The sequence below is a fragment of the Polyodon spathula genome, chromosome 14, assembly GCF_017654505.1.
Source record: "Polyodon spathula isolate WHYD16114869_AA chromosome 14, ASM1765450v1, whole genome shotgun sequence".
Taxonomy (NCBI): domain Eukaryota; kingdom Metazoa; phylum Chordata; class Actinopteri; order Acipenseriformes; family Polyodontidae; genus Polyodon; species Polyodon spathula.
This window is the reverse complement of record NC_054547.1, coordinates 7,278,206-7,299,269: the sequence shown is the minus strand read 5'-3', so window position 1 is coordinate 7,299,269 and position 21,064 is coordinate 7,278,206. Positions and strand designations below refer to the sequence as shown.

At 37.3% G+C, this 21,064-nt stretch overlaps 1 protein-coding gene across 1 annotated transcript in view; it reads right to left on the bottom strand.

The window, feature by feature from the left end:
• Window positions 1-21,064, bottom strand: part of LOC121326542 (zinc finger protein GLIS1-like) — an 83,243-nt gene that overhangs the window by 37,861 nt on the left and 24,318 nt on the right. Inside the window, exons 3-4 of the mRNA XM_041269879.1 lie at window positions 12,114-12,318; window positions 9,005-10,262 (exon numbers count right to left, since the gene is read on the bottom strand). Coding sequence (XP_041125813.1) covers window positions 9,005-10,262; window positions 12,114-12,318 — 1,463 coding nt within the window. The remainder of the gene's footprint in view (window positions 1-9,004; window positions 10,263-12,113; window positions 12,319-21,064) is intronic.

Below are 21,064 nucleotides of genomic sequence, written 5' to 3'. Positions count from 1 at the left end.
ACACCCTGGTCAGGGGCACAGAAGTCAGCACATGATTTTAAAATGCCTTAGCATTGTTTTACTAGGTATTTTAGGTTTCATACAAATTATTTGTTTTGAAATAAGGTTTTTCTTACCATCACTGTAAAGTAATGTTTAAAGTTACTGTTCGTATGTCCTAATTAAATATAGGTAGGTAAAATATATATATAACCATATATATTTTAAATCCCTCTTCATAACTGTTTACCTCACTAGTTCTACAAGTATGAACAATGAGCCTTGAGATTTTGTCACTACCAGAGCCTTGGAGGGGAGGGGGCAAGTCTAGGGGTAAGTGTGTAGCCGGGGGGAGGGAATGAATATATTATTTTGAGAATGCACTTTTATTTCAAACAAGTCTCATGAAATAAAAGTATACACAGAGTATAGCTAAACATGGTGTGCTGCACAAGTGCCTTTTCTCCACTGTGCACGTTTCTTTTGTCAAAAAGTTGGTGCACCGTGGGCCACCAGCTCTGGCACCCCTGCGTTGACTGCAGTATATACAAGACACATTCTGTTTACCCTTACGTAATCTCCATTTTTCCTTCAGCACACTAACTTGGCATGACTTGATCTAATTCTTGGCTTAATCCTTTGTAATATTAATTATATCTTGTTGGCCAGAAATCAAACCAAATAAATCTTTATTTTTTTATTTTTTATAATACAATAGCAATAGGATTCATCATAATAATAATAAGAAAAAAATATATAATATTATAAAAGTGATTGTTTCCATCTCTATTTAGATATGTAAATGACATGCAACGTTCCAGTCTGTCAGCTTCATGTTTTCTGACAGATAATTTCCAGTGCAGTGGGCCAAGGTTCCAGATCTGTAGCCCATCTTCATGCGTTAACACATTAATAGGCTACAGGGACACACAGTTAGACGCGATAAATAGTTTGCACTTTCTCATGTATGCGTAGAGTTTATACAGCCTAACTAATGGGTGAAAAAAAGATACTGTAGTGTTGAATTTAAAACACATTTTTGTTACTTTAATAAGATTAGGACTAATTAAAGAAATATCACAGGATGCCTGGTTTTTGACTGAAGGTAGTAAAAGAAGGTGCCAAACACAACAATAACTAACCTTCTGAAATGCCTATGAAAACATCTTTTCGTCATATGTGTATTAAATGCTTTGATTAGCATGGTCAACTTAAAATTACAAACCTTCATATTTTACAGCAGCGCAATCCTGGATTTATTAACCAAGAGAACCAGCTTTATGAGTCCTTGGCTGTAGACTGCCCCATCTACAGCAGCTGGAAAGTCTGTATAAATTGGATAGGATACCTTTTCCAGTTAAAAAAAGAAGCTTATTGTATAATGCATATATAACATTGTATAATGCATCTAAAACTGTGCTAATTAAAAGTTGTTCAAAAGTAGTACTTTACGCTTGTGAAATATTTGTTGGCTACTGGGCTCCCTGAGTAATTGTTGGGGTACATTGCCATGGTCTATGCTGGTTCACCATTAACATAAATCTGTTTCTAGCTGTCAGTGACTAAACAGATTCAGAGTTTAAGGCCTGTATTTCTCCAAACCTTAGGGCGTCGACGATAAATGGGCTCCCTAAGCGAACACCTAAGGAGCTAAAGAAATCTGCCCACTTAGTGGATCATTGCCTTATGGAAATATCACTGTTGCCCCATTGGAAATAAAACACAGGTCATTACCTTAACCCATGTGTGGCCAAAGTTGTCCCTTCCTGTCGTGGTCTTTGTTCCAACCCTGTCCTAAATTGTGTAATTGAAGCAATTAAACCTTCATCTAGACCCTGAATTAGTTCTCATTTTACCTGTTAAACCTGGAGTGAATCGACCCTCCACAGACATCTGTACTGCGTGTGAAATATAGTGGACATGACCTGCTTTTCAACCATTTACCTGAAAATGCACTTTTATTTTATATGCAGTCATAATTATACAGTAGTCACCATGAAATTAAACTGTGATAACAGAACTGTTTATAATAATAATAATAATAATAATAATAATAATAATAAAATGGAACTAAAAGTAGAAGTACAGAATCTAAATGTACTTTTATTTGAAGTTTTTTTTGTTTTTTTTCATATTGGAAAAGCAACTGAGCTCAACAGCTAACAGCTATTCAGAGCAACTCACTTTGTCATTATCAAACACAAGGCTCTTGGTGCAGTGCTAACAGAGCAGTATCACCAAGCCTGGAGCAGCGCCATCCTGTTCCACAAGTCACTCGCTAGCTCTGAACAGTCACACATTTGTAATGTTTGCCTTTTTTGCATTCTGCCAAAAATAATGAAGTAAAATATTTAGAAGCAAAATTAAAATATGTACCAATACCCTTATGAATACGTCTGAGAAACACTTCTGGAGCGAACAGCGCTCCACATTAAAGCTTTTGAGACATGCCAGCAACAGCGGTTCCCTGCTAATAGGATATCTGAACTCTTCATAGTAATTGGCTTCCCTTTGTTGCAGTTGTGAAACTGATCTTGCCTCCTCGCGAGTTTGTGTCTAGTCCAATACAATCCTGGTTGGGTACAATTATGACACAATACAGTATGTATTACAAAGCACAGATTAACCACATTTCCTTTAACACAGTTTTAGAACCGCATTTAAAAACTAGGCAGGAAATAAAATCAAATGATTAAACAATGGAACACACACAAAAAGTATTATTAATGAATTACCTTACTGTATTTGAATAGAAATTATGAAAAACACAGCAGATTTTATGAAGGCAAAGTTATAACTACAAAACCTTCACTTAAAAGTAAGCTGTATTCAAACCCAGGTCTCCAGATGTGATAAGATGGTCATTAATCATCTGTGTGTCCCCCCCCCCCCCCATACAGTATTTTATATTGACCAAGCATTAATCACATACTGGTAGTGAGTTCATTTGTTTATAGACAGCAACACCTTGAGGGATAAAGTACAGAGAAAGATGACTTTTTAGAAGGAGACTTATTATTATTCCACTATTAATATTATTCCACATTAATTCCTTATATATATATAAATATAACATATATACATATATTTTTTTTTTACTCTGAAGTATTATAACAAAGAACATAAACAGTATATTGGACGCACTATGAAGAAAAAAAAAACACTTTAAATTTGGATTACATTTGTGTAAAGAATTATTGGATCTTTTCTAAAGTCTGACAACATCTTGGCCCAGCTAATTCAGCAGTTATACCCAATACATTTCCAGGTCTTTATTTTTCAGCCAAATGCATTAGTCCTCTGACAATCGTTACACATTTCCTGCCAACAGTTTCATTATTTTTACACATGTACTTCTCACACGTGCATTTCTGTAGCATGCGTCTCCTGCACGAGGATGCAACAATATCACTGTTTCTTTAAACAAAGCTTTTATTTGCATTGATCTACATGACTTCCCAAATTTCCTCCAACACATATTTGCAGTTAAACTGCAAAATGTAACTTTTTAGTGTTCTTGCCAGCAATCTTTTAGTTATATATATATATATATATATATATATATATATATATATATATATATATATATAAGCAGGTTTTGTTGTTTAGCCCCCCCGAGCTATTAAAGTCAGGAGCCGCTACTGAACACAGAAGAAGAGTATATGAAGAGTAGAACAATCTCAACACGCTACATAGATGTATTGATCAGGTGATAAAGCTCTGTGAACTTTGCAATACTGCCTGCATTAGGATCCAAAACATTTGCTGATACTATCAATTTGACCCATGTTGCCACTCTTTCCTATGCTTTACAATTGTACACACATACATGTTATCCCAGAAACAGCAGGATATGTAACAACCCGAAATCTAAAAATGTTTATTAATAATAATTACTTCAACATATAAATAAACTGTGCAGAAATTCTTTCGGATTGCTGCTGTACTTCTAAGTAAATCGAGGCACACACTTTCCTTTCATAAACATAATTTGTAAAAATAGGTTGGCATTGCCTGCTATATACAGCAAACGAATGGAGTTAGTAAGCTGAAGTTACAGTACAAACATCTTGAGTGTTTATGATGTCATCCAGACCTCTGCACTGAATTAATTGGTATTTTCAGGCCATTATCTTTAATTTTTAATATGTTTACTTAGCAAGACTTGTGCAAGGACAAGTTTTGTTTCCGATAGGGGTCAAGGTGGGGTTATGATAAGATACAAGAAAAAGATACAACATTAAAACAAGTTAATGCAATTATAGAGGAAAACAAATCAATTGGAAGTCACCCGCCGTTTATATATATATATATAATATATATATATATATATATATATATATATATATATATATATATATATATAAATTATATATATATATAGAATGACAGAAATATCAATTTTTGAAAGAATAATCAATGCTGGCATGTAAAACTGTTCCACGTACAAAAATAAAAGGGAGTTATTCTTCAAAGTCTTTGATGCTTGTGTTTCACTGGTAAATTATTCTGAAATTTGCTGGCAGGGACTGCAGAAGTGGCAGAAAAAGGGAATGTGCTGAATGAGTTTGGTGACAGAGTGAATTAAGACTGATGGCTTCAACATGATTTATGGGGTGTTCATGTTTTATTTGAAGTGAGACGCAGCATCCCTGAGCGTAGCGGTGTGCTGGTCGAGGACGAACAGCAAACATACGTATCATTTGAACATAATTCAAAGTCGCAGATACGATGTAAAAATAAATATTAAGTGACCTATTTTAAAGAAAATGTGTTTGAAATAGTATAGTTACTCCCAGTAGCTTAAAATATTACGCTGCCAAAAACCTGAGAGTATATTGTGAAATTCCAGGCTTGCGGTCAGTGAGTAAATCCCAGGAGGTCCCTGAAAAATTCAACAGATTTTACTCAAGTCAGATGTATCGTATCGTGATACGTATCAGGTCCTTAGTGGATCGTCTGAATCTTACTTCTAACCCTAAAGTACAGTTGTCCTCTGTCAAATCTTCAGCTACTCAAATAGGGGCTTTGTTTTGGAACACTTCATGCTGTATGTGCATCCCATTAAAACAAAATACATACACTATTCAAGCCATGTTTATAGACAGGGTGGAACCAGTAAATGTAATGGTATAAAGCAGCTGTACCTGCAGTAAGTCGTGACCAGGGGAGACTGGAGGGAGCAGCGTTTGCATCTATAACTAGCCACATCCTAAACTTTACCTCAGCAGTACAGTACTGGCAAATACACTCTACACTTACTGTGCAATACTGCATGTCCCCTTAAACCTTATAGAGAGAGAGATATTTTGTGGTCTGGCTCATATACCAGAGGCCCTTGTCCTTTAATCAAACACAGTCCAGAATGCTTCTTTTTGTCTTCACTTGGGATGAGTCAGGAATCGCAAAAAATCAAAGCAAATCAAGGAGATCAAATACAGCTCTTTTCTGTGTCAAGTAATTCCATACTGAAATAACCATGGACTGTCAATGTAATAAAAGCTATCTGAAGTGACTGCTTGACTAATCCCAGAACTTAAGTTAAAGGGAAACATTGCGGGATATTGTGAATTCTTGAAACACTAAGAACAAAATGCAAAGCAATTTTTTGAAGACATTATAAACGGAATCAAATCAGGGCAGAGGACTCTGCAGTATTCACAAAAACTTCAGCTTTAACCTTTTGACTGCCACTGTTGCTGCTTAATGAAATAAACTTTTTAAATCACTACACTTATGATCCTGATCACATTTCGGTGGTCTCAGTTTCTTTCTTTTTTTTTTTGATGTTCAAAGTCCTTCTGCTGACAGGCAGAAAACCTAATTCAGCACAGCCCCCTTTAAATAAACTCAGCTACTCCATTTATTGTATCTAAAACCTCTAAAAGAAAATAAATCACACTTCTTAATTGGATTCAGCAGTGTATGACTGGTTCGGGTAAAGGCAGACAGAGATATTTTTGGCATCCACACATTAGTTTTAAGTAATTCAGACAGCCGTGGAGGTTAATTGTTTGCATTGATATGAATAGATTCATATTGATGTCAATCACTGCCTTCTGTAAAGTTACAGGCACTCTCAAATTTCAAGAAACTTTAAAAAGGGTAGTCAGGTCATATTTATACCTCGGTTTCAATTAACTTAACATTATTTGTCTTCAGCTTCATACTTCATTACTTAACAAAGTCCTTGCTGATTTCCTTCATCATGTTACAAACCACGTACTCAACAAAATATCTCAAAAAGGTTTGTTTCTGCTGTATGTGTTTTTAAGCCTTTGGACCAGTTTCATAACTTGCATATGACAGTGATAAATATGAAAATGTATTTAATGCCATAGACAAATTTACTGGCATTATTTGGGACAGTATTTGATTTACTAAATCCAAGAGAGGGAATGTATCTAGAACTTTATAGAATATAATAAACAATAATCTAAAAATAAACTAAAGGTTTGTATATAAAAAAAAATTTAATAAAAAAAGACAAAGAGGTTGTGAAGCTTCCAGATGTAAAGTTCTGCATACTTTTATCATATACAAATATCATCTCTAATTGGCCGCAGGATACCATAGCTTTGAAAAATAGTCACGTGAACTTTCAGACTGGCAATTTAAACTGTCAGAGACAACAAATCCACAAAATTGCCTTAAACTGACTGCTAGGATATAAAGCCCTAGAACTATTACTGCACTGTTTTTGTTGGCTGCATTTTTTAATATTAATGTAGACAAAAGCACAATTGAATCAACTAAAACAACACTTGAATTAGGTATGAAACATAACAGGATATTACAGAAAGATTATGTAGTTTTCTTTTAAACTACTTGCGCTGCTTTGAGCAACTACTGTAGAATGTTTTAAGAGGCGCTTAATTAGAGAAGAATATAAACACCCTAAAAAAATGGAGTGAGATTTTGTTAAATTACAAGCAGCACTGGAAGCGAACACAGGTAAGACCCGTCACAGCTGAAACCTTCATTATTCTAGTCTTGATCATTAGTTTCGCCATGACTCTGCATGTAACAAATTCAAACCAGCTGTAGTATTAGGGTGTTACACTTGGATATGAGGATGCTTACCGCATGACTGTACAGTGGAAACTGCTGTTGGAAAGATAATAAAAGGGATTAACTAGCTTTTTGTGGAGTTTTTCATTTTAAATCAAAATGTCTCATCTGTTTCCTGTGCACAAATAGTTGAAATTCTGAAATGCCTTTGTCTATTACAGTACATGCACACATACAGTCACCCACACAGTCACCAGGAGGGCTATTCTGTGCATTATTACCAAAAACTTTGCTAATACACAACATACACATCAGACATGCTCCAGGTGTGCCTGTAATTTCAATTGCAGTACATGGAGTTACAGCATGAGCATGAGAAAGCACCCAGAACTACAGTTTGGGACAATTTGGTTTTCGCTTACCTGTCTACCAAACCTGAGTGAAACAAAGTACAACTTACAGTATTCTGAGGTCAAGTGTGGGCTCAAAGCCCCCAAGTGTTTCTGTCACTCAAAATACACTGTACATGACATTTCAAGTTCTAGCTATATCAAGTTCTATCCAGAAAATCTGGTTTTATGTAACACATGTTGCTATATATCCTGGTATTTATCCAGTAACTCTACAACATGGAGCATGACTGCTGCTATGCAAGCATCTGGTTAGCATCTTTAATCCACACATCGGGACTGTCACTGTCTCATCATTCCGTGCTGTGACATCTGTACGTGAATTCCCCTATCTACAACTGAAAGAATTACTATAGCTATAGCTATAGCTACAAACCTTTATGACAGGAATGCCACACATATAAAACCAGTGAAAGCTTGGTAACACACAGCCTTAAAGATGTTAGGCTTCAGGTCTGTAAACATTTTTTTCATATACACCAGGAACAAGAAACGCTTGGCCTCAAAAAGTCTTGGTTGTCTTTCTTAAACAAGATATTATTAATCTTTAATTAATAAATAAATAAAAAGAGCAAATTACCCTTGCTTACTACTTTTCATGTGTGTTGTTAGTAACAGTTGGTTAGTTTGAAGGTTGAAATTAATTGTTATCAATCTCTTAAGTGCTGAAAGAATGAATGCTTAGCAACGGCCTCCAATCATACCTGGAGAAGCAAAAGTCTTGTTCCATCAACAGAAATGAAACTGCTCCAACCTCTAACTAATACAGTTTTCAGACCTGTTGGTTTGAATAAAAAGCCGCTGCTTTTTGGTTATGTCAAACAGATGGTTTTTTTTTTTTTTTTTTTTTTTTTTTGTACTGAGCTTTAAGATCTAAAATCAGGTCTCCTACAAAATAAGGTCAGACCAAAAAAATATCTGGTTTCCCCTGACACAAGCTAAGGAAGAATCAGTTTGCTGTGTTCTTTCCCTTAACATTACAGAAACACGTTCCTCTAATAATCTAAAGAACGGAGGAGTTAAACAAGGGGTGATTTATTGTATTAACTTGCTTATTGGAAATAGATCATTAGCTTAGACCCCTGTCATCATCTTGAACTACAGGCAGTGATCCATTTGCATTTACCTTGCCAATGCTAAAACAGAAATTATGCTTTAGTCAAAAAGCATTGCAGACAAAGTTATTTACCACAATATAGGGCAAGAGTCACTTTGTGTCCTACCAGGTTGATGCAACACAGCAGTACAGTTACTAAACCACATCTCAAATGACAAAAACTGTTATATTTTATATGTGGATGAAAACTGAAGCACTCACTTTTACCTCTTTGGTCCTGTATTATGTACATTTCAGGCAACATTTGGATATACAATAATTACTATTAAGATGCGTTCAGAGTGGTATTTCAAAAGGGGCTGGTGAGGAGTACTGTAAACAGACCATTCCTGACGACATTAGGAAGAGAGTAAAGGGGATTGTGTCTATGTACCTACAGTATGCATGCATCAAAAAGAATTATGAAAAACACCTTGGCACAGCCCGGTTTGATTGGTCACCTTGTTACCTGAGAACCGCAGTTCGGAAAAGAACCGGCAAAACTTACCATGCACTTGTTGGGCTTTTCTCCAGAGTGAACCCTCATGTGAATCAGCAGTTTGTAGCGAGCATTGAAAGGCTTGTATCGGCGGACGCACCCAGCCCAGAAGCAGGTGAAATCCTCCCCTTTGCGCTGGTCGATGTGCATCTTCTCGATGTGCCTCACAAGCTCATCCTGCTGCTCGTAGGCAATGCTGCAGTCGATCCACCTGCACACCTGCTTGTCGGGACTGCCCCCGCTGAGGGTGTTGTCCTCCCTCTCAGGCTGGGACAGGAGTTTGGATTCCGCGGCAAGGGGCTGGCCCTGGAGGTGAAACAAAGCGTTCTGGCTCTGGTTGATGTACTGGTGCAAATGATAAGGTGGGGGCAGACTATGGTGATGACGGTGATGGTGATGGAGATGATGATGGTGATGATGTTGGAAAAGCTCTTCGCCCTGGGTGAACTCGTCCAGCGGCTCTTGTTTCAAAAAGCTGGCTTTCTGACAACCCTCTAGCACCCCGTGATGAGCCATATTGTTCATGAGGAAGCCGAGACCTTCTGGTTGTTCCTGCTGCTGTGGTGTGTGCTGCTGGTGGTTAAGGTGCATCTGTAGCTGCTGATCACAGTCACTGCGCTCCAGCTCCTGAGAGCCTACGGAGGATGAGGAGGAGAAGGAGACGAGGCAGGCTCTAGGGGACGGCAGGCTGCAGCTTTCCTCTGCCTGGGAACACGGCTGAGGGGGGCTCTGGGGCTTGCAGCTTCCCGAGAAGTGACCAGCGGCCGCTCTGGGGTGAGAGGAAACGCCAGGAGAATTAGTCCGAAGCCCGTTGACACAGGCTGCTACCAGGGACATCTGGGAAGAACAGATGATAGCTGTGATATCGATTCCCTCAGATGGGGCGGCTGCCGGGGCCACAGAGATGCATCGCCTCTTCAGGTTGCCTGAATGCAGTAGCCTCGCTGAATGACGGGAGCTGCCAGCTGACAATGAGCCCTGGGAGGAGCCTGGTTCATTATTAAACGAGTACGATGAAAGCGAGTTTGTGAAGCTATTGTTGGCCAGTTCTATTTCGGGATGCAGCATGCTAGCTGTCCCCCCTTGCATCTCAATCCCCCCTCCAGAAGATACCTCCTGGCTCACAGGGACCCCAGGCAGAGTTTTGTAGCTGCTGGGGCTCTCCTGCTTAATGTGCGGGTGGAGGCGTCCTCCTCCATTCAAGCCGGTTCTACTGGAGGTGTTGGTGGTGCTAGTTGGCACTAATGTGTCTTGAAAGCCAGAGGATCTGTAAGGTGGATAAAAGCAAACAAGAGAACATTCGTACTGGTTGTCTCCTGTTGACAGATAAAGTGCAGAGCTGGCTCAGGGCTGCCAATCTGTCTCCGCTACTTTACAAGTACTTTCAGACCAGTATAACAGTTAAACACTGTGTTCCCAGACTGTGCCCGTCAACCTGATCAGCTGGTATTCAGTGCTGTTATGCAAAAAAAATAATAATTAAAAAATCAGGAAGCAATGAAAAGAAAAACCTGAAAACAGTGGACTCTTAAACTCCACCTACTACTAGCATTATATATACACAGCAGCTTTGAGTTTGCATGCAAACCAAACTTAGAATAAAACTGATACATTTTAGATAAAAATAATTCTGTTTGACAGTCATTGAACAGGCGTGTTCTTATTGCACTTAGACTGAAAGGCAGAGTGCGGAGAAAAAACTTTAAAAGGTACTTGTATAGCAAATGGGCTGATGCAACTCAAGTATGCTTTTCCAAAAAAACTCAACAACAAACATTGATGTGAACAGTCTGATAATCAAGAAGGGGAGACGTCAGCCATCTTTTTATATTTACACATTTCTGTGAATTTTGGTGGTAATTTGGACAAAACAAAAGTCACCATTTTGTGGAGCTTTTGCTGTCAAATTACATATAAATATTTAGCCATCTTGAAAATAAAGAAACTTGTTTGTAAAACGATAGCAGTATATTTTTTGTCAAACAGATTGTGAACACAAGCAGGTAAAACCCAATTATATATTATTCAGTTAAATCAGAAGAGTCATCTGGTGTGTTGGCATAATAGCGGCTTCTGAACTTCTACAATGCTCTGTATTATTGTGGGAATCTTCCTCGAATGAATAGGAAGGAGTTCAGATTTCCTGATGCGTTACTCTGATCTTTTCTATAATGACTTCTGTCAGTTCCCTCATTATAGATTTTGTGCAAAGCTCCAGAGAGATCTAAGCAAAAAGGATTTTTTTTTGTGTGTTTTTTTTTTCTGTTGTTAATAAAAAGAATACTTCTTATGAATTTTCTTTGTGACATGTGTAATGACGTTCTAATAAATACGTGATTACTGCACTCAACACTTTGTGAAAGAAAGACGGTAAATGCTGAATGTCACTGCCCTCAAGTTTGGCTGAACTCAAGGCTTACACTAATAAGAAGGACAATCTAATACTGAATGTGTCCAAAACACTTAAAAATCTATTACTGCTATCATGCGGCTCAATGAGTGGGTGGGGGTTTGGGTGTCGTAACCTATTATTTTTTTGCTCAAATGAAAATAACATAATAAATGGGCTGCTCCAAGCCTGCATTTCATCATCACTGATAAAGTTGTTTGTGTAATTTTACCTGACTGATGCTACAGAGTTTTAAACATGCCGTGCCAAAAAGCAAATGTACAGATGAGCTAATTTGGAGAAAATGTAACAATAATGGTTGACCACTGTATGTCTACAAAGACCGTATCTGACTTTTTATGCAATAATACAAAAATGTTGATCTCTATCCATCTATCTAGTCTACTTCAATTAAAAAACGTTGGCATCTGATGGCTGCCAAATACAAGGTTTCATTTACTACTTATAATGCTGATCACAATTTAAGAACTTTGACCATAATGCGAGTCACTACATCAGCAGGGGCCTGTCAGAAAGTAAAATATGCATATAGTGTACATTTTTAATTACAAGAAACATTATACAATATGTAAGGCCAAAAAAGAAGGGTCTAAAATCGACATAGCCTTTCAGTACGCTGTATGAACCTTTCCATTCGGATCCTATTGCTAGAAACACGGTGATCTGTGATGGCACAGAAGACGACAGCCACAGTGACAGGAGGAGTACCTTGTATCTGGGTTTGGGATGGCAGTGAGCCTCAGGCTTTGCAGCGTTCTTTCACGCAGGGACGCAGTGTGATCGCTGGCGGAATGGCTTCCTGAATGGAGAACGAGGTTCTGTCTGCACCTTGCTAAGGATCCGTCGCTCATCACCAGGTTCAGGGACTCCTTCTTCCCGGACAGGGAGCAGTAAAGGCTGCAGCCACCAATTGCTGCAACACAAAATGACATTAATGTAATTCATTGTTTAACCTGAGTTGTGACACTTGGTCTTGTTATATGTTGAGTGCTTGTAAGAAATGCATTACTTTACAATTCATGTATCCTGTGTTGTCCATATCACAGCAATATCATTTTAAACATAATCCAGATAGCTTTGGTACATTTACTCAAACATCATGTGCCATAAATCACCTGGGGAATACATTTTTCAACTTTTGCTCAAGTGTGTTTGCCAGGAGAAAGAGAATTTATCTTATAAGCATCACAGTGGCCATGGACAAACAAAACAGAAGTCACCGTATATACAATTACATACGCGTGCATGTAGGACGTATTCGGACACATTGCCCAACCCTGCTCTATTACGATACATCATGTAAAGAAAGGATCATGATTCATCTATACACCCTAGTATCCAGATAAGTTATTCCTTTCAATCAGAGGCACCAGAATGTGTGCAGGGGGACCGAATACACTGGTACGCTCATAAGAGGTTAATATTAGAGATTAATTATATAATTACAAGTCTGGTCAGTAATTCTGCTTTTTATTCCGATAATTAACAAAATATCTCTCAATGGTAAATGCAAATATATAATCTTTATCTTTATCTACCCACACTGCACCAACAACATTAAAAACTTTTTGTCCCATTGAAATACTTAGGCTAATGAGGCTGCTAGGATGGGGAATAATTTATTAAAATAATCAGTGCTGACTGAAATGTTCTTGATTTTTTGAATACACTGTTGCTACACTACTGTAATTAATATACAGCAAACACAGTTGTAATTTCCAAAGGAGACTGTTGTGGTTCCCCATCAGTATTTAAAATAGGGAAATGGTTAATATAACTTTAATAAAAGTTATATTATTTTAAAAAAAGCTAGCCCACAGCTGTGAACACTGTATAGACAAGGAGGCTGAGTGGTCCAGTGGGTTAAGAAAACAGACTTATAACCAGCTTAGCCACTGACTCACTGTCATCCTGAGCAAATCACAAATAATTACTACATGACGCAATTCATCTAGTTTAATTCAAATTATTATTTATCTAATTGACTAAGAAATCATTATTCCCCTCCCAATTACCTAGTTTTGGAATATGCATTTCATTAACCCTAGTGCAAGATTGGTGGGTTCAAACTGTCACTTAACGTGTATTTTACTCAAAGGTCTGATGGTTCATCAAGTCTATTAAGACCTACGTTTGAGGTTTGCATCAAACAAAACAAAGATGTTCTTTATCACATCTTAAACACCACAATAGGGTCCAGAATTACAACATATTTGAGGAGGCTGTGTGGTCCAGCAGTAAAAGAAACAGTCTTGTAACCAGGAGGTCCCAGGTTTAAATCCCAGCTCACTGTGTGATCCTGAGCAAGTCACTTAACCTCCTTGTGCTCCGTCTTTCGGGTGAGACGTTGTTGTAAGTGACTCTGCAGCTGATGCATAGTTCACACACCCTAGTCTCGTATCTTGTAAAGGGCTTTGTGATGGTGGACCACTATGAAAGGCACATATAAAAACAAAAATTATTATTATTTTTAGTTTATTTCCACTCTACATAATTTGCTCAAAAACTGTATTGTTACAACAAAATACTGTAGTTTAACCTGCAATATCTCTTAAATGAAAAATAATATCTTTGCCGTAGTTGAGGTCAAATATACCATACACTGAGTTCCAGCTGACTAACAATTAAATCTAATTCAATGTGTTTTATTTATTGATAATGACATCACACTGATGGCATCTTATTAATACAAAAATATTTCCTACACAATGCAGATTTTAAACTTGAGCTTCTGTATGTTGCATTCTAAAAGTCTGATGTCAAATTATTCAATGATGGTCCTTTTCATGCTCTCTCAGCATGTTGCAGACAGACTACAGAGAGGTCCAGTACCAAATCGAACGCTTCTTCTACTGTTTAACCAATGAAGTAAACAGAAGACAACGCTTATGCCTCTTATTACTTCAGTTTTAAAGAACTCAATGGCTTTGCTGTTTTACCCTTTAAGCAGTAGACATGTTTAAAGGGTGACGATGAAATTAAGGAGAGTGGCAGAACAAGGCTTGGAGCCACCGTTCATCAAATACATTAAACCCCTAACAATCTTAATAAGTGTCTGCCATTATGTTATAGAATATACAATCATGACCTAATTTAAAGCAACTACTGCTGATGGAACACATGTGCTTAGATTAATAATCCATGGTCAACACAGATCCTTCAGACATATGAAATGGTGAAAATATTTTAATATATAGCTATGGATTTGGTTTTCAAATCTACACATAAAACATAAAACGAACGGATTGTAAGCTGCAGTGGCTGTGGGCTGTGAAAACAGGGCTGGTGTGCAGTGCTGTGTGGTCTACAAACTATAGAGAAAAATAAACAAGGAGGTCTCCATTGAATCAAGCAACCCACACCAGCCAAGCTGACGCTGTTACCCTTGGAGGGTCCTGCTAAAAAAAGGGTAATCCCACAAATAAATAAAAAATGGCGGAGGAAACTGCATTGGTAAAAATGTATTTTTATTTTTCAGTTATTGAATTGCTTGGATTAGCTCGTTGAGAATCGGTCTTGCTTCCAAAGAGTCAGTTGTCCCCATTCTAGACTGGTGGAATCAGTTACTCTTCAAATCGACTTAAATGACAGGAGGCCAACTGGATTTCAATAATACAACAGGTTACTGTGGTACAGAATGGCAATGACACTGTAAAATGTCATCTAAAACCTAGTCTAAGCATAGGGAAGTGCATGATGGTAAACTATACTGCTGCTTCATACACATTGTACAGATAGGGAGAGGAAGGGGCATAATCTTATTAGATTATTAGCTTTATTGCAAGTTAGATCTCTGAATAAAATTATCATGCCCTTATTTATGGGGCCTGGAGAGGATAAACCATGAGGTTTTTTGAAATTGCCTAATCATGTTAGCTATTTTTTTCAGTGTGTTTCTTATGATCCTTTTAAATTATTCTGAGTTACTAAAATAGACATTCCTCTCTGCCTCATTAGCTTTTACAGTGTCTTCCTCACGGGCCTTTACTGCTTTCCCTTCCAGCTTTGAGACAAATGTCCAGGCCAAGTTAAGACCAAACAGATTGTAATCACCTCAATGGCTTGAGGGCAGTAAAGAGAAGCCTTTTCCCTTATGGTTCTCATAACCAAATTGAAGTCTGACATTAGAACCGTAACGCAATACCAAACTAGAAATACATTGTTAACAAAAACAAAGCCTCCTTGGGGGCAAGATGTAAAGGAATGGCATCGCTGATGAAAGAACATGGATATGTGAAATCAGATCATTAATATGACCAGTGGTCAAAACAATGCAGCAGTGCAACAGTTATTTATATATAAGATCATCTTTTTCTCAGGTCTCTAGGTTAATAACAGAGTTTTGCAAACAAATATTTAAATAAAATACAGGGTTGGCTGATTTAAATCAAGTCGACTTAAATCAGGAAAAGACATGAAAAGTATGTTTTAAAAACATTTTATTAACACAAACATCTTAAACTCTTACTGTCTATAAACTAAAACTCTAATCGCTAAATTCTTGTAGTTCACATTTAAAGGATGCCACAATGATAAGTAATTTGCTTTTATTCATTTAAGACTGAGTAATTGAGTATGGTATGTAACTATTCACAAGCCACCATTTCTAACATTATTAAAATATACTGTTACTATTTAAAAAAAAAAAAAAAAAATCCATAATTAATAAATAAAATTTAAATAAAAAATAAAAAATCTGATTTAAATCAAATAAATCCTACTTTTTTTTTTAAATCAAAAAAATTGCCAACCCTGATCAAAATACAAAACGTGAATATTTCCTAAAGGCTCCCAATGGGCAAGATTTTAGTAAATCTGCCCCAAAGTCTATTGATAATTAAGCAAATCAATTGTAAAAGTAGTTTGTGGCTGTCCACGTGCAAACCAGAGCATAGTTCTAAACCAAAGAAAACAAACACATGCATGCATACAAAGTGATGCTTGGATAACTACACTATCTATTCTTCCATGTTGTACATAAGCATGTACAAAATAAGGACCAGCTTCTCATGCAAGCCCTTTTTTAAGGAAATACAAAGCTATCTTCATAAAGTCTTCATGTACTTTGCTGCGGTCTGTTGCACGAATTCATGCTGTTAGTACTGACTGTCCTTCAATACAGAGTATACAGTGACTGTCCTGTTAAAGAATCCATACACACACCATTGTAAAGCACCACAGTGTAAGGTAACCAAGTAATGGTATCTGTTTATTCAAGCTATTATTCTCCTGAAACACACACATGTACACATACTGATGAAAGCAGACTCGCTGATGCACACACATCTATATCTAATCAGATAGAAAGCAATAGCTTTTGTATAATCCCGTATCAACAGCCAGCTCCAAGTTAACAGCAGTGAAAGTGGATTAAACTGGGTTAAATAACAATGAACGATTTTCGTGCCAATGGAACAGTACAATATGTAATATAGCTGGTACCTTCCATTGGTATGGAGTGGTAATGCGTGGGGTGGGATTTTAAGCCTAGGATAACTTCTCAAAAAGGTTAAGTGTCTTATAGTGCAAAATAAAACATAAATGGACATCAATATACATTTTAGAAAATTAGATCACTTAAAAATTGCCTGTCATTCTGCATGGTGTTATCTTTCCTAGATCTGTTGGCAGTGCTGGCTGAGTTGAAGGCTAAATGCTGCTTTAAATAAATAAATAAATAACATTTTAGATAGGCGATTCCCAAAATGTAACCTACAACAGTCAAACAGTACTGTTAAAAAAAAAAAATCACCTTAACCTAAAAGTCAACCTCGCCTACTGAACATTCACAACCCGTGGACAGTTTGCTGCAATGTGTGCTGCCATTTCTGATAATGCTGTCTTCTGCTTAGCAGCAACATACTGAGCTGTGCTCAATCTGAGGTGAAGCACATACTGTAAAGCACAAACAGAATGAACAAAATTCATCCACTTTCTCCAGAATATTCAATATGTGCATGCACTTGCCCAAGCTACCAAATTGATGCACAAAATGTAGATTCATCTACTAATTTATGCAATTCACCACACCACGCCCACACTAAAACAAAGAGGGACAGGTTGTATGTGATGCATCTCACAACACAATATCCCAAGCAATGGCTGCTCGGCTTGAAATAGTTATATTTAACAGAGCGGGCTGTATTACAATGGAAGACTTTTTTTTAAAGAAATAAAAAAAGCATTTGACAAAACCACTGACAGGACCATAAATAGATGTCAGAATAATAAACAAGGGAGGAATGATTGTTTTACAGATATGTGTCTTATCCGTTTATAACAAACTTCCCTAAAGTTCTGTCAAGCAATTTAGGAGAGAAACAAACTGGAGCATTGGCTTGCTGCGTTACCTACTAAGATCTGCAGCCCAGCAGAATGTCCCTTTTATTGAGGCTGGATGAATACAGCACTAGAACAGAAACTGTTATGACCGCTATCATCTTGAAGGAAACAATTACACTGCTAACCAGAAAGAGCACACACATTTAAGAGACTATTGAACAAAGGCACTTACTTCAAATGTAGATACAGGATATTTTTAGGTCACCAATCAAAAGACATTGTCAGTGAATAGTAATGATGCATCTGGATTCTTGGTGTGAAGTCCACTGTTCGTTATAAGACATGTCTAATGCCACCAGTTACAAGTCTTGTGATGGTGTATACAGTACGCAATGAAATCACATGCAACTTGGTTCAGAATTTTACAATTGCATGCCAAAAATATGTACAGATTGAAAGGAAGAAAAAGACAAAAGCAGCCATCTGCGATAGTCAGTGCGCTGCCAAGGCTGGTTGTCTTTTAAGTTTACCACGACAGTCAAGCTGTTCCATGATCTTACACAGATCTACCAACATATGTATTCAACAAAACCGATTTGTTCAGATCTATCATTCAAAAAGCACATGTTTGTGTTACACACTAAATTAGTCCAAATCCAACTGGACTCCTCCATTCTGGTGTCATCTTTTCCATCAATGTAGACACAAAGTATTTTTATAGTTTTTGTTCTATAAACTTTTTGCCACAAAGTTTAGACAAGCTGGAGCACACAGATATCCTTCTGACAGTTCTGTACTATACTATGCAGTTGTGATGGGAACAGCCATGTAGTGATTAGGAACGGTCTAATACAGTAAGCGTGGTAAATTGGTTGTCTGTCTGTGGATGAAAAGGTACACTTAACCAGGTAAACAAATATTAGAGATCAGGGCCACTTTCTCTTATGGTTCTCTGACTAAGTGTTAACAAACTACTACCCCCTCTTGACATGAGGCTTCCATTCCCCTGCCTAGCCCTGTGTGACAGACATAGGAAAACAGGACAATGTGACCATCCTCAACGCATCAGTGTAATAATCAGGGCAATTAGAATGTTCTAATGGAAGTTTCCATGGTGATTTTGTCTTGGTGTTGCCCATGCACAGATTCCATCAGCATACTTGCGTATACATTGGACCTCCTTTTGGATGTTCTCATCTAATTTTTCTCAGATTTTCTCTTCAGGAATAGGGATGAGGCTGCTATCACCTAAAGCACTTTTCCAACCATTTATGTCTACCTCCAAGTAAGTATCTAGTATCTCCTGAACCCCAAATCACAAATCTCTTACTTCAACCGTATCCTTGAGTAAATGATACATGACGTTTGGGATAACATATTCTACTGTATGTATAACCTGTTGCATATAACATTTAAAAAATATTGCCTCTGAATTGAGCTTTGTCTTATTCGCTGCAGTCCATATTGTGCATCTTTGAAAAGAAATCTATGATCACAGCAAAACAGATGCACCCACAAAACTGAGTTTTGAGTGTTTTTAAAGTTATCGTAAAGACTTACTTTTTTAGAAAGGCGTTTTCATGATTTTTAGGATTGTTTTATCATAGATAAAACACTCTGAGCGCTCTGAGATGACTGCTTTTAAGGGCGCTATACAAAATAAAGTTTATTATTATTATAATTGCTAGTCCTGCTGTAGGCAAGTCCAAATTCCAGGCCCTGATAGAAAAAGCATGATGTACTTAAATCCTAGAACCCATCCTCTCTTTTCATTTACAAGCATAATGGAGTTTCGCTCGAACCCTGCAGAGTTCAGGTGAAAGAAAATAACTTCTTAGGTAGTTTGAATGTAAATCCCTGCAAGTTTGCCTTTCCCCTCCACCAACCCCATTTCATCTAGCCGGAGATTAAAACCAAAGCAAAATCCTCATCATGTAGTGTAACAAATGCCTATGTCTCAGTTAACTGCACTGTCCCACAATGTCCACCAGCACAGAAGTTTTGACCTTCTGGAGTTTTACAATAAATAATCTAGCAAAACCATAACCCTTTTCTTAGCCACGGAATAGTTTTTTTTTTTTTTTCAAGTGCCCTGGCCCTCTTCAATAAATCTTCTACCTTAAATATCCTTCCTTTCACGGAGGGACAATACGGCTTCATGCATCTGATCAGCAGATGTCTTGGCATTATTAGCTGTAATTGGTGGTAATCTTGTGTGTTTTTTATTTCAGTGACACTTCATTTTCTATAATTCTCGCTCAGCCTTTTAAGTCACCTAAGCATTGTGTTAACTGCAGAAGCGAAGGCTCCCTAGTGCCAGCTTTTAATGTTTTTAGGTTCCGAGATGCATAAAATGAAAAGCAGATGTGCTAAACTGAACTTTTGTAGTTTACTATAAATGTTTTTTAAAATGGAATTTCAGTTTGATCCACGTCAAACAGTTGAACTCAAGCTGCCAAAACAAAAAGACAAATGCTGTTGAAAAACCATTACGACAGATAAAATACAGCCTCTTTAGCTTCATAAATCATATGATCAGAAATGAAGTAGTTAATAATGAGCATAGAGTTTCTTCTTTTTTTTCTTGTATGCATGTAAAATAACTTTTAGTAGACGTCAGAAGGAAAGATTTTGAAGAACGCGCTGTGCACTCATAATTGTTTCAAACTACAGATGTTGTGTATTAACTACAGCATAAAACTGTTTTAATGAACCTTTTTCTAAATTCCCCCCCCCCCCCCCCCCCCCCCCCCAAAAAAGGAATTTAAAAAATCCTTTGGGACATTACTAGCCAAAGGGAATGTATGAATTTGTATGTATACCTTTAGAATGTAAGAGTTTAATATATATATATATATATATGTTTTAAAACAAGCACATTGGAATTGATATTCATAGCACAAGGCTTTATGGCAATAGCAAACACATATATAATCACACAAATATGCACTTGTGTGGGGAATCAGTCTTTCTGCTAGATTTATATCAGCTACAGAAAATGCATTTCCACAAAAAAACTGAGAAGATTCATGCATCACTGCAATCAGAGTGCACTGGTTTTACTCTGGACTCATGCACAGACTGTCTAATGCAAGTCTTAAAGACATCGGTTCATTCCAGTGCTGGTGGGTCTCCCTATAGCCTGCAGGTATATTTGAACAGGACACCTTGTACCTGAAAACATTGACAACATGAACACCAGCGCCAGGCTGTCTCTGAACAGCCAGGAGAAATCCCCAGTGACTGAGGGGAGCTGAACTCAATCCAAATCTAATTAAGTGTCCAGTGACATTACAATACAGCTTATAACTCTGCTCTATATTTTCGTCTGCAACCCTGAAGTTTTGTGGTACTTGACTGTTGGTTTAGCAGTGGAT